This window comes from Acipenser ruthenus, chromosome 32 (genome assembly GCF_902713425.1).
Source record: "Acipenser ruthenus chromosome 32, fAciRut3.2 maternal haplotype, whole genome shotgun sequence".
Taxonomy (NCBI): Eukaryota; Metazoa; Chordata; class Actinopteri; order Acipenseriformes; family Acipenseridae; genus Acipenser; species Acipenser ruthenus.
Genome location: NC_081220.1, coordinates 12,164,805 through 12,178,743, shown reverse-complemented (window position 1 = coordinate 12,178,743; position 13,939 = coordinate 12,164,805). Strand labels below are relative to the sequence as shown.

General features: G+C 44.1%; 1 protein-coding gene across 1 annotated transcript in view; it reads left to right on the top strand.

Annotated features, from left to right (window-relative positions):
- Positions 1-214: 214 nt before the first annotated feature.
- The window catches only part of iqgap3 (IQ motif containing GTPase activating protein 3), a 35,526-nt gene continuing 21,801 nt past the window's right edge, over positions 215-13,939 (top strand). Inside the window, exons 1-16 of the mRNA XM_059005924.1 lie at positions 215-499; positions 3,713-3,800; positions 4,150-4,306; positions 5,933-6,010; positions 6,276-6,352; positions 6,875-6,942; positions 7,247-7,360; positions 7,751-7,929; positions 8,251-8,338; positions 8,997-9,160; positions 9,641-9,728; positions 10,364-10,527; positions 10,924-11,084; positions 12,736-12,860; positions 13,369-13,532; positions 13,671-13,761. Of these exons, the coding sequence (XP_058861907.1) occupies positions 472-499; positions 3,713-3,800; positions 4,150-4,306; positions 5,933-6,010; positions 6,276-6,352; positions 6,875-6,942; positions 7,247-7,360; positions 7,751-7,929; positions 8,251-8,338; positions 8,997-9,160; positions 9,641-9,728; positions 10,364-10,527; positions 10,924-11,084; positions 12,736-12,860; positions 13,369-13,532; positions 13,671-13,761 (1,834 nt within the window). The 5' untranslated portion in view covers positions 215-471. The remainder of the gene's footprint in view (positions 500-3,712; positions 3,801-4,149; positions 4,307-5,932; positions 6,011-6,275; positions 6,353-6,874; positions 6,943-7,246; positions 7,361-7,750; positions 7,930-8,250; positions 8,339-8,996; positions 9,161-9,640; positions 9,729-10,363; positions 10,528-10,923; positions 11,085-12,735; positions 12,861-13,368; positions 13,533-13,670; positions 13,762-13,939) is intronic.

Genomic DNA, 13,939 nt, shown 5'->3' with positions numbered 1-13,939 from the left:
GTGTACACATTTCACAAATACATCATTTTCGGATGACTCATTTATCTACTTTCTGAATTTAGTTATAAACTGTGTGAATAGTTAGACAATGACGTAATGTCTTGTTTGGGATTTCTGGTCCTTGTTGTCGTACAGAGCCTCTTTATTATAGGAGCAAAGCAGATTTCAAGGCTTTAAAACTACAATTCCCACAATTCCGTTCAACGCCCCGCCCCCGGGCGCCGCTGGCAGTTACGCCGAGCAAGACGGCGGGATATTCAAACGATACAGATACAAAGTAAACACGGACAAGACGCAGAGGGGTGCTGTCCGGCATTCAGCTCGTTTGTTTTTAAGTTAATTACACCTGGGGTCGCGTAAAGTCAGTTACCAGCTTTATAAAGAAACGTGTTTAGACAGTAAACTGCTGTGTTTCTGGGACCGAAGGCTCCACGTTATTTATCCCGTGTTTTAAATTTCAAGATAAACAACATGGAGGGAGGACAGACTCGCTCTGGATGTAAGTACAGTACTGGCAGGGCAGATCCTAAACTCTTATCAAGCGAGCTTTCATGTAAGTAAGTGCCATTGCATCCGACAGCGTAAGGGAATGTTTTTTAAATAGCACGTCCTGTTTTAATTAATACAATCATTTGAAACACACACACACACACCACAATTTGTGAACAAGCCTGTTCTAAACTTAACCTAGATTCAGATCATCAGTGGTTTATTTGATTAACTGAAACTCTAAGCCTAGTTGGACTCTTGTTAAAAACTTGAGCAATACCAGACAGACCGAGTATGGATGGTATTGAATGTATGATGAACTACTACTGGGTGGGCAGAAATAGGGTGATCCGGTTCATCCGCTAGGACGGTGTGTGCATAATCGTCGATGCGGCAGTTTTGAAGTCGATGCATAAGATACATAGTTCAAATAGAGAAAAATGGGAACTGTTTTTTTTTTTTAGAAGTTTAGGTGTGGTTTTATATGGTTCACAAAATGACCATCGAACAATTCGACATAATGTAATAGAACGAATGGAAGGCAATATAAATCGATATGACGTGTACATCGACGCAGTGACCCATATTGAAAAAATGAAATTAAGTGATGGGGAATATAGATTCTTGGGCTGCAGAGGTTCTGGCAGCTGTAGACCTCCTAAATAGACCCATACACGTATACATAGACTTCAAGAATAAGGCTTGTTTTAAATACGAAGACACAGTAGAGACTATTAAAAATAAGAACGATCCAATGAATCTTTATACAACAATAACCATTATTTATTTATTTATTTATTTATTTATTTATTTAGCAGACGCCCTTATCCAGGGCGACTTATAATTGTTGCAAGATATCACATTATTTTTACATACAATTACCCATTTATACAGTTGTTGTGTATAACAGTTGTTGTGTATTTACAGTTATTGTATTTAAAGACAATGCAACCAGAAGAAAATCTGAATACTGTGGCATAATTAAGAAAGATAATCAAAATAAATCTAAAACAGTAAAAATAAACCAGATTAAAGTAAATAATAAAATGCAAAATAGAGAATTAAACATGACTAAGACAGAGAATTCAAAACAATGATAGGAGACCCAGAAATGGAAATGGTACACTAGACAAGACAGAAGACATGGTATTTAATTTATCAAGTACAACTTTAACTACATCCCAAAAAGCAGTACTGAGTAAAGGACTTAAGTTCATACCGACTAAAAAATACATCGATTAAGATAAACTGGCCACCAATTTAAGAAAGTTTCACAATATATAGAACACAATTACATCATATAAGAATAAATCATGGATTTGAATATAAACAGTAACAAGTAGTTGTCATGCCGTCAAAAAACCTATAAATACCTCCAGTGTTTTGATTCAATACCTCCAATGTTTTGATATATAATTATACATATCATTTTTTAAATATAACTTTTTGTCTGCTACACGTTTGTCCTTGCGTATTTAAATGTGTTTGCGTGGTTTTGTGTTTGAGAGCTCAAGTCACTACAAATCGTAATGAAACCTGTTATATTAATAGTATAATGCTATCCAAAATAGAATATCCATTTCACAAAACAGTTCTTTTGATTGTACAATTTGCCTAGATTTACATTCGCCAAAAATAAAAAATAAAATAAAAAATCTTGGTAGCTTTTTATTTATAACGCTCGGTGTCTCAACGCCAACTCAACAGGGACAGCTGCCAAAATGAAAACTCATTCCCCTGTGATGACACTGTGCAGACGTGGCCGCACCGCACCACAGCAAACAGAACTAGCTGCAGTGTTTGACATTTACAAGGGCTTGAACTAAATACAATACTGGGGTTGGACACAAATAGAAGCAGTTAAAACGTTCTTATACATTGGCTGACTCCTTCATTTTATAACGGCATTCATTAGCTTGCAATAGAGGTGCATTTAGCAGACTTCATATAATTGTGGTGGTAGATGCTCTGTTGGCAGGTGCTTCCATGTATTTAGTTTTTTGCATGAAAATGTTCAGCTTTTAATTGTACAACATGAACTACTAGACAGTCTGGTTTTCTGTTTTAGTCTATCATGGCTTCAGTTGTTTATAAATGCATTCCTAATCAAAAGCAAAACTAGGGTCCATTCTGTGAATCTTGCTGCTGTTGTTTTCATAGTCGTGGGGCTTGGGAAAGCTAAGGGACGCAATTGCACTGCTGTGTCTCTGAATACAGTATTGTTTCGCTAAAGCTGGGTTTGAGCCTAGTCCTCCACACACAGTGCATTAACCCGCTATATCACCTTGCCTCTGTTGTGCCTGCCTTGCTGTTTGGGAGAAACAGCAGGGAAGACATTTAAATACAGGAGGTGTAATACAACAATGAAGACATTGAAAAAGACTTTGTTTCCTTAATACAGTGGAACAAATATGCCTTCTTTTCAATAAGCAGTAGGTAAAATGATAACACTAATGTTAATTAATAAAATGACTTTTCAATAAGCGATCTTCATTGTTTCAGTAATGTCCCACAGCTCATTTACATGTAAACCCATTCATGTTGTGCTTTTGATTCTAAAAGTCATTAAGAGGTGGAGGAAAGCAGTCGTAATAAATGTGTGACAGTAAGTGGTCCCCTCCTTAATCACAGACTGTGTGTTTAGAATCTGGAATTATCATCCAAGCATTAACACAACATCCATTATCATTAACCGCTTACTCCTTTACAGGGTCGCGGTGAGCCGGAGCCTAAACCGGCATACACAGGTGGCAAGGCGAGACTACACCCTGGACGGGACGCCAGTCCATCGCAGGGCACCACACACACACTCACTCACACTCACACAGGGCAATTTAGAGTGACCAGTCAACCTGGACAGCATGTCTTTGGACTGTGGGAGGAAACCGGAGTACCCGGAGAAAACCAACACGAACACAGGGAGAACATGCAAACTCCACACAGACAATACCCTAGGCCGGATTCGAACCTAGGACCCTGGCGCTGTGAGGCAGCAGCGCTAATCACTACGCCACCGTGCCGGCCATTAACACAACATGTGTGTGTGAATATGAATTTAAAAGAAAACCAGACATGCTGACACACCATTAACCAAGCGATATTTCAATCAGTTGGTAATATAAGTGGAGGGCGAGATTAACAGGAGATCTATATATCAGGTGGATTTCACTGTATTGAATGAGTTACTCTAATACTTGATCCCCGGTTTTCTTGTTTCAAACAGATGAGCGCCTGACTGCGGAGGAGATGGATGAGCAGAGGATACAGAGTGTGGCCTATCAGTACCTCTGTCACCTGGAGGAGGCAAAGAGGTCAGGATTACTGGAGCAGACCCAGTGAAACTCGAACAGTCTCTCAGAACCCAGCTAGCACTAGACTCACTCTTACCTACAGTGAGGTAACATCAGGTAGTGATTATAGATTAGTGGTAATCACTCTCTCATGATTATCCACAAGGGACCAAGAATCTAACGGCCTCTACATACAAGATTGGTTTCCAAATCAACCCAGTTGAGTTCGTTTGGAAATCAACTCTGAGGAAAAGAGAATCGCAGCTCTGATCACAAACTCATTTTGCTGGTTCGGGCTCCACATTTTCTGCATGTATTTGTATGTCACTCCGCTCCTGTAAGCCCCTGTGTGTGTGTGTCTGGTGTCCAGGTGGATGGAAGCCTGTTTGAACGAGGAGCTGCCAGCCCCCACAGAGCTGGAGGAGGGGTTGAGGAACGGGGTGCTGCTGGCGAAGCTGGGGCACTGCTTCGCTCCGCACATCGTCCCGCTCAAGAAGATCTACGACTGTCAACAAGAGCGCTACAAGGTCAGCCTCCACTGCAGCCCGCTGTGGAAGCACAGCCATGGGGGAGAGGACAGGGAGAGAGAGAGAGGCTGGAGGGGGAGAAGAGAGGGGATAGGAGAGAGAGGCTGGAGGGGGAGAAGAGAGGGGATAGGAGAGAGAGGCTGGAGGGGGAGAAGAGAGGGGATAGGAGAGAGAGGCTGGAGGGGGAGAAGAGAGGGGATAGGAGAGAGGCTAGAGGGGGAGAAGAGGGGATAGAGTGAGAGGCTAGAGGGGGAGGAGAGAGGCTAGGGGAGAAGAGGGGGGAAGGAGAGAGGCTAGGGGAGAAGAGGGGGGATAGGAGAGAGGCTAGAGGGGGAGAAGAGGGGGGATAGGAGAGAGAGGCTGGAGGGAGAGAAGAGAGGGGATAGGAGAGAGGCTAGAGGGGGAGAAGAGGGGATAGAGAGAGAGGCTAGAGGGGGAGGAGAGAGGCTAGGGGAGAAGAGGGGGGAAGGAGAGAGGCTAGGGGAGAAGAGGGGGGATAGGAGAGAGGCTAGAGGGGGAGAAGAGGGGGGATAGGAGAGAGAGGCTGGAGGGAGAGAAGAGAGGGGATAGGAGAGAGGCTAGAGGGGGAGAAGAGGGGATAGAGAGAGGCTAGAGGGGGAGGAGAGAGGCTAGGGGAGAAGAGGGGGGAAGGAGAGAGGCTAGGGGAGAAGAGGGGGGAAGGAGAGAGGCTAGGGGAGAAGAGGGGGGATAGGAGAGAGGCTAGAGGGGGAGAAGAGGGGGATAGGAGAGAGAGGCTGGAGGGAGAGAAGAGAGGGGATAGGAGAGAGGCTAGAGGGGGAGAAGAGGGGATAGAGAGAGAGGCTAGAGGGGGAGGAGAGAGGCTAGGGGAGAAGAGGGGGGAAGGAGAGAGGCTAGGGGAGAAGAGGGGGGAAGGAGAGAGGCTAGGGGAGAAGAGGGGATAGGAGAAGAGGGGGGAAGGAGAGAGGCTAGGGGAGAAGAGGGGGGAAGGAGAGAGGCTAGGGGAGAAGAGGGGGGAAGGAGAGAGGCTAGGGGAGAAGAGGGGGGATAGGAGAGGGGCTAGGGGAGAAGAGGGGGGAAGGAGAGAGGCTAGGGGAGAAGAGGGGGGATAGGAGAGAGGCTAGAGGGGGAGAAGAGGGGGGATAGGAGAGAGGCTAGAGGGGGAGAAGAGAGCGGATAGGAGAGAGTAGAGGGGGAGAAGAGAGCGGATAGGAGAGAGTCTAGAGGGGGGAAGAGGTGATAGGAGAGAGTCTAGAAGGAGAGGAGAGAGAGGCTGGGGGAGAACATAGGGAAGAGGAGAGAGAGGTTGAGGGGGTGTACTGCAAAAAAATAATACAAACATGTAAAGTACTGTATGAAACAATAAAAATCAGTTACAGATGTTTAGACTCAAAGCCTTTTTCAAGTATAAAATACTTAATGTACCGTATGTCACTCAATGTATTTGATACAAAACTGCTTTGGATATTGCGAATCTCTATTATAAATGTAAAAGTATATCTGCAGCAATAATACTCATTTGTTTTTATTAGATTTTTCCAGACAGTCACTTGAGATTTGAAATGTGTTGCATGTAGGCTCTGGAATCATGTCTTATTTGCTGCTTTCTGACGTTATTTCTTTCTTTTCCCTCTCTCCTGCTTGTAGGCAACTGGGCTCCATTTCCGACACACAGACAACATTAATCACTGGCGCAATGCCATGGCTCAAGTGGGACTGCCTTCGGTACTGCCCTTTATTTATTTATTTATTTATTTATTTATTTATGTATTTTTAAATTTGAATTGTATGACATTTTTAAAATCGTTTGTGTAAACTCTATGGAGTTCGAGAAGTTGTCCTGCTAATACATTATGGATTATAAGATATAAACATATACACATAGATAGTAAACATGCTGTGACTGAAGGAGATATACATAATGTGGCAACTAAACCTGCATTATCCCAGCTAGATATTTTCCAACGAGCATCGCCCTTCTCTTGCACAGATCTTTCACCCGGAGACTACAGATATCTACGATAAGAAGAACATGCCCCGGGCTGTCTACTGCATCCACGCTCTCAGGCAGGTCATGCAGGGGACTGGAGCCGCCTTCAAATACACTCCAATCAAGCACTTTTCACTGCAGTTTCCTATTATTAAAGTTGTTCTTTCAAGTGCCTTTTTCCAATGATTGTGGATGGGTGCACTATCGTCTTTTACTTCATAAAGTCAAATGAAACCTGCTGAATAATGTTACGCTGACATATTGAATTACATACTGCTTTGTAGTTTTCCATATACTTAATGAAAAATTAAAAGTTTTGACATTTTGAAATCACCTGGAATACTGTACTATTGTGTACTTCCAGTAGACTTTTGCAAAGTCATTTTGGAGTTTCTTTGATTACATGATGTTAAAGATCTAAATTATGTCAATATATATTTTATTTTTTATATTATGTCTCAGTCCTAAAATACTAGGTGATGCAAAACTTTTGGCCATAGCTGTATATAAAAACAACAATACCTTTACTCCTTGGTCCTCCACTAGTTAAAGCAGTGTGTAACATTATACATGCAGTAACACTCTCTCTCGTCCCCTAGCCTCTACCTGTTTAGACTGGGGCTGGCTCCACAGATTCAGGACCTCTATGGGAAGGTGAAGTTTACAGGTAAGTCATGTGCACTGGGAAGCAGTTTAAAAGGAAGAGCCTTGTGTTGGGTTATAATAGTAAGATGAAGCTAACATACTTCACAGGCGCTTCAGAGCCCAGCATGTGGAATAGTTGCTGCTGATACTTTTAATTTATAGATGATTTAAAAATCTAAATATGCTTTTGTCTCAGTGGTGTCTTTGTATGGCAAGCCTGATTCGGGTATCTCATAAATGTGTGTTTTATGAATTGGTGTTGTACACGCTGTGTGTGTGTGTTTTCTATGAATCAGTGTTGTACACGCTGTGTTTTTTGTGACCAGAGGAAGAAATTAACAACATGAAGAGGGAGCTGGATAAATATGGTATCCAGCTGCCTGCCTTCAGTAAGATCGGAGGGATCCTGGCCGGCGAGCTCTCCATGGATGAAGCTGCAGGTAAGGGCATCAAGGCTATGTTAAAAATGATTAAATAAATGAATATCAATAATAAATCATTAATCATTCTCTGTTAACTTCATATTGGATCTCCATCCCTTCGAGTAGAATTTTTATGTCTCCTGCTTTCTAATCCGGGCGTCCTTTTGAAAGAGGCATTTGATGGATCAATGCAAGATAATAGAAATAATTTAACTTTTTTTTTTTTAATAAAATTGTTAAAACCAATGCTGGACTTAATGTTCAGTAAACAGTGTACCGATCATGGGTTATCTCTTCTGATTACAGTTTAATAATAATTTTTTATGTTTTACTAGTGTTGTCTAGCGGATGTGTTAATTCCGTCTGCGTTCAGATATGACCATGTTCTATAACCCCCTCCTGCTGCAGTGCACGCCGCGGTGATTGCCATTAATGAGGCGGTGGAGAGGGGCTCTGTGGAGGACACTGCCCTGGCACTGCGCAACCCCAACGCCATGCTGCTGAACCTCAGTGAGCGCCTGGCGCCAGTCTACCAGGAGATGCTGCACCAAGCCCGGGCACAGAAGAGTGGCAGCGCCAGGAACAGGGTGAGCATTCCTGCCGCTACCTGGAGGATCGCATGCTTCTTGCTGTTAGAGCTGCACACTCTGCTTATCCAGACTGAGCTCTCCACAGAAATCAGGCCTGGGTCATTGATGTTGATTAGGCTAATTTACCATTGCAAGCGAATCAAATGAAGAAACAGCTGCTTGGATTTGTGCTTTTCTGAATGTTTGCGGTTCAGTTAGTTTTGTGACTCCAGCACAGTTAAAGCAGGGAAGTCATAATACTGTACTGTAAGATTTGCATTTCCTTGTTATAACTTGTAATTGTAATGGATGTCAACAATGCATGAATCTGTGTTTCAGTACAAGCCTGATGCTTCCCAAGAGAAAGACATTTACGAGGAATACCTGACCCAGGCTGAGATCCAGGGCAACATCAACCAAGTGAATGGTGAGGTGGGGGGGTGGGGAGGGTTTCCCCTTTAAGAAGCTTGACGCACTGATTGGGGACGGCTGGTAGCCTCGATGGGGCACAGAAACTCATAGGGAAAAAATACATGTGTATATATATCCCTTGTCTGCTTCACCCTAATGTCATGCTTGGTTATTTTAGAAAACCTGTTATATGGATTATTCAATGACATTTTTGTTTGATCAAGTTGAAAAATTAAAATAGGCACTAAATAAATTAAGCACTTGCCTTAACCCCCTTTTAAAAGTTACGTTACTGATACAGTTGTCTTTGTCCTCCTAGTGTATCATTTGACTGTACGTTACTGAATGTTTTGGGGCAGACCTACAGTAAGACTCCTATTGTGTAGAAGTTTCATCCATTCCTGGTTTTACTATGAGTCTAATAAGATACATCTGAGGCTGTTCTCTATACACACTGCCAAGCTCGTAGTGAAACCTGCAGTGCAAGAGGAGTTGTATTCCATCCCTGCTTACTGGTGGAACTCGTACTACTGAAATAAACCTGGGGAGGATTTGACTGGAGGGCAGTGAGGCATTATTTCAGTGCAGGATGTGGGTGTTTCTCTGCCTGCCCCGTGCTTGTTTGCCACGGTGCTGCAGTTTATTCTGATGGAAGGTGTGTCTGTTGGTTTCAGTGAGCGCTGCTCTGGAGCGAGTGGACGATGCTCTGGATATGAGAGACGGCCCTGCACTCCATGCTGCCCTGCACTCCCCCTCCCTGGCACTGCGGGGGCTGCACAGGGAGCTCTCCCACTGGTACCTGGAGCAGCTCGCCCTGCAGCGCCAGCACAAGGCACTGGTATGACTGCCAGCTAGGCTGGCTGTCTGTCTGTCTGTCAGAGTTTTCACAAGAAGTCATTCAGTCAGTTTAATATGATTTACTATGATACTAGCATCTCACCTAACAACAGCTAGGTCTTAAAAGTATTTTCATTAAACTATTAATTGCCATTTATTATTCGATCCCATGTTGTACATACTGTTGATGTACATCATGGCAAACTTCATACTGAGTTTTTATTGTTTAACACTTTTTTCACTAAAAGGATCATCAACTTAAATCTGTCATTTAACTATTAAAGAGGTTCAAGGACCGTAATAATGAGACAAATAAATTAAAAGATAATGATCTCAAAGTAACAGTTTGCAATGTGGAGATGTTGAGATATTGTGATCAAGCCATGTGTGTTGAAGCTTTCTGTGCCCTGCGCGCAGTGATCCTGCAGTGCTGTGCTTTGAATCCCCTGCAGTGCTCTGTGTGTGTGTGTTTGTGTTGCAGGACCTGGGCTGTGTGGAGCCGCTGGACCGAGAGGAGCTGCAGGAGGGAGTCAGCACTGCCAATGAGAACGCACAGCACAGCCATGCCAGTGCGTTACACAACACTCCTATACACCCCAACTAGCCCTGACTGCAACTCCACCCTTATCACATAGCTATATATATGAATCTGTGTGTCACTCCCTCTGGAGCTATCTGGTCACTTAATTCAAATACATATTTTATTACCTATTTTCAATCTTGTGGATTGTCAATCAGGTTAGAAGTAGAGAGATCAATAATGGGATGTTTTCCAATTGCATGCATGGCATCCTGTATGTATGTTTATGGAGTACTGCAGTTATTTTATAAATGAGCATAACACAGGTTTATGGCTTCATGAATGAAATAACCGCAGCACTTTAGGAACATTCCTGGAGTATTAGGATATTTAAACTTGAATCAAGCTCTGGGGGGGGGGGGGGGGGGAATGTAATGCTAGATTTCAACACTTATTATAATGCAAAACTATCCATTTATATACTTGCATTTAACAAACATTTCTTACCTAGGAATACTGTGGAGTAATTCATTTCTAAGACTGTATGAACCCTATAGAAATCTTACAATCTGTTGACTATTCTAGTCACAGATTGCATTACATGTATCTGTTGTGCAAGAACAGCTTTTATTTAATCCTGATCCCTGTGTGTGTGTGTCTCTCCCCTCCCTCCCCTCTCTGCAGCGGAGCAGGCAGTGTCCCGTATCCATGCTGCTCTGCGTCGGGGGATTCCCAGGGAGACAGTGAAGGAGCTGATGGATCCGGACGCAGAGCTCCCCGACGTCTACCCCTTTGCTGCTGAGCTCTACCAACGAGAGCTCACTGCTCTGCAGGCACAGAACCCACAGGTAACCCACACATCCCTACCTCTCTCCCTGCCTGCCTCTCTGGCTCTTACAGTGTCTACACACCATGTTTCAGTCCAGTCCTCAGATTTTCCAAGCTAGTTCATTATCTGGGTGCTTTATCTAGATGACAAATAACACTGTTCTCTGTGGCACCCCATTGAGTACACGGTCCTAGCTACAAGTTTTTTTACAAGTCCTCAAGGCTTCCTGTGTTTTATACACATCCTGTATTTTGGATGTACACAAGGTTATTTAAAAAAAAAGGGGCTCTTTTGAATACTGAGAGCCTCAAGCGCATACTTCTGCTCTGTGTGTGTTGCACAGAAATTCCTTTTATACAAATTTGAAAAACGAACCAGTTCAGGGGATTTAATAATGCGAGCGCTGTGTGCCTAGGGGACGCTGTTGCAGGAAGAGCTGTTTGTTGCCGTGGAGATGCTGTCTGCAGTGGCATTGATTAACCAGGCCTTGGAGGCAGGCGATGCTAATGGATTCTGGAGAGCCCTGATCAGCCCCGCTGCAGGTCTTGCTGATATCGAGGAAGGCTTTGCTCAGCGGTAAGTTATACACAGGCCTGTATGAGGCTGAGGTTCACACATTAACATGCTAACCAAAGCTTTAATCCATTTCCAACCTGTTAAAAACACTATCAACAGTATTACTGTCCCCCTACGAGGACCAATTGGCCATCAGTTTTACTCCAATGGGATAGCGGCAATCTGCCCATGTGACCTACAGCACAGGAATAGATTGGATACTAGGAAATTGCAGCATGTTTAAAATTTGTCCCCAAAAAAGTACATTTTCCTCACAATGAAAACTGGCTATCATGAATGTATTTCCTGTTCTTAGACTGAAAACAATGGTTGGTACTAGGAGTTATACCTCGTTTCTATGCACCCCTCAACCTGGGCTGTAAACCCTGCTGCCCCTGATCTTCGAAGTTAGGCACGACACTGACCAATCGAGTGACAGGGTGGGTGTAAACCTGTAATCTGCATCCGGGGTGAGCAGGTTTCACTGTGCGTGAATATTCTCGTGTCATGTTTTTTAGTAACAGGAATGAATTCCAATGAATTGTTAGGATTATTGGAAACAAAGCAGTAGTGTCCATCCTGTCGGGTTTTGTAAACAAATGAATGCAACCTTAGCTGCAAAGCTTGCTGGGAAAGAACCACCAACAACCGTCAAACTGGCACAGCACGCCGTCAGACTTTTAACTCAACTCGGGTAGACTATCAATGGAGGTTCAGAATCCGGATCAGCTCGGATTGGCTGTCAGTCCGTGCTCATGGAAACAAGGTATTAGTTTCCGTTTTAAACATATCTTCAAAGTGTTTTCTCAGTCTTTAACTCCTATTTTATGAAGGAGGTCAAACACCTGTTTAAAACTAAAACCAAACAAGTGATATACAGTACACCCTGGCTATAACAAACCTGTTGGGGTCAAAGCCTTTTGTTCGTTATATGGAGGGGTTCGTTCTAGCGAAAAGACAATCAAGATGAAGGATGAACTGTTGGAGTGAGTTAATGAGATGAGACTGAATAAAAGTAGAATTGCACATAACTGTGTCTCATGTCTGCAGTATTCTGCCTTTTGCTTTATCCTATTCGTTAAAGAATTAAAACGCAATACAAAATGCAAAAATCCCAAATTGGAGCTGAACATTTATTCAAAAGCAATCTGACACGAATCATTTCAAAATGCAAGAATCCCAAACTGAGCTTTTTTTCCAAGTCAACCCGAAATGAAGTTTGACATGAAAAGTTCACCAGATCCTCAAGTTTTTTTTTTTTTATTTTATCAGATTTGCTTTACCTCATGGTTGCTGAACAAGCCAAAAAAGTGTTTTTTGACAACCTATATTCAAGACAGAGATATGCCTGCGTTACTCCTTTTTTCAGACGATCAGTATAGTTTCCAGCTTTGTTGCAACATAAAATGATTTTCGTTTCGGAGGTGTAGATACACAGCGCGTGTATTTATTAAGACAAGAGAGTTGACTTCACTGTGGAGGTGACGTTCCGTGCGTACAGACTGGGATGTTGACAGTGTGACTTTTTTTTAAATATTTTTTTTATTTGGGGTCCAAGGGCCAGGTTCGTTCTAATGAAGGGCGTTCTAGCGAGGTTGTGCTGTATTTAAAGTTCTCAAGCTCTCTCAATGTGTTTTGTATCTCATTTTGTTACATTTTAACATAATTGCAGTTACTTTGATGAGCTGTGCAAGCTGAGGACTGCAGCTCCGAGGCAAGGCACTGCTCTGCTGTCCTGGAATGAGCTTCAGGCTGGTCTGAATAATGTCAACTTGTCTGTGCAGGAAGAGCATGACCGTGAGTATCCCCTTCCAGGACAAGGGAAGCCTTAACTCCTGTTTCCAAAACGCAATTACCGGTAAAGGCACTCCGCGTGGAGCGCAAGATGCGCTCTATAGCCTGGAGGTCGCCGGTTCGAGTCCAGGATATTCCACTGCCGACCGTGGACGAGAGCTCCCAAGGGGCGGCGCACAATTGGCCGAGTGCCGCCCAGATGGGGAGGGCTTAGGTCAGCCAGGGTGTCCTCGGCTCACCGCGCACCAGCAACCCCTGTAGTCTGGCCGGGCGCCTGCGGGCTTGCCTGTAAACTGCCCAAAGCTGCGTTGTCCTACACCGCTGTACCTCTGAGGTGGCTGCATGGCGAGCCTGCTGAGTGGGGGGGGAAAAAGCGGTCAGCTGATGGCACACGTTTCGGAGGACAGGGTGTGTTCGTCTTCGCCGCTCCGTCTTTGTGCTTTGCAATCTCCCATTGTGGCGTGAAATATTTCTCTAAGAAAGCTTCACAATGTCTGTTCTTCCCTTGCAGAGATTGTGTCCATTGGGCTGGTCAATCAGGCGCTGGAGAAGAGCGATCCACAGAGCACCCTGGCTGCGCTGCTGCTGCCCTCTACTGGCCTGGCTGAGGTACAGCCAGCCAATGCCAGGCGCTACCATGATGTGCTGACCCGTGCCAAGAAGCGGAAGGCTCAGGTACTGGGGGTGTCAAACCTGGGGTTGGAGATATTCTCACAGGGGTAATATTGCAGTAAGCTCCTGTGTCAGTTCACAGCCTTGCCCTGTAGTGCTGCTGTAGACTTGCAGGCTTCAGTCTCTCTGTTTCCGCTGCAGGAATCCCGGGACCCCGGGGCAGAGCTGTGGCTGGCGGAGATTCAGGAAGGAGTCAGGAAAGCGAACCAGGACACCCACAGGGCCCTGAAGAGTGAGGCTGCTTTGCAAACATGACACATTTACACATGGCGGGTCTCAAACCTGGGGTCACGGAAAGGATTCATGAGACAAAAAACAAACCTCTCATCAGACCAACGTCTGTTTCTTTTTAATTGTTCTGTTTTTAGTAAATAGCTACTCAGTCAGTAGGTCAAATGAAGTGAATCCTT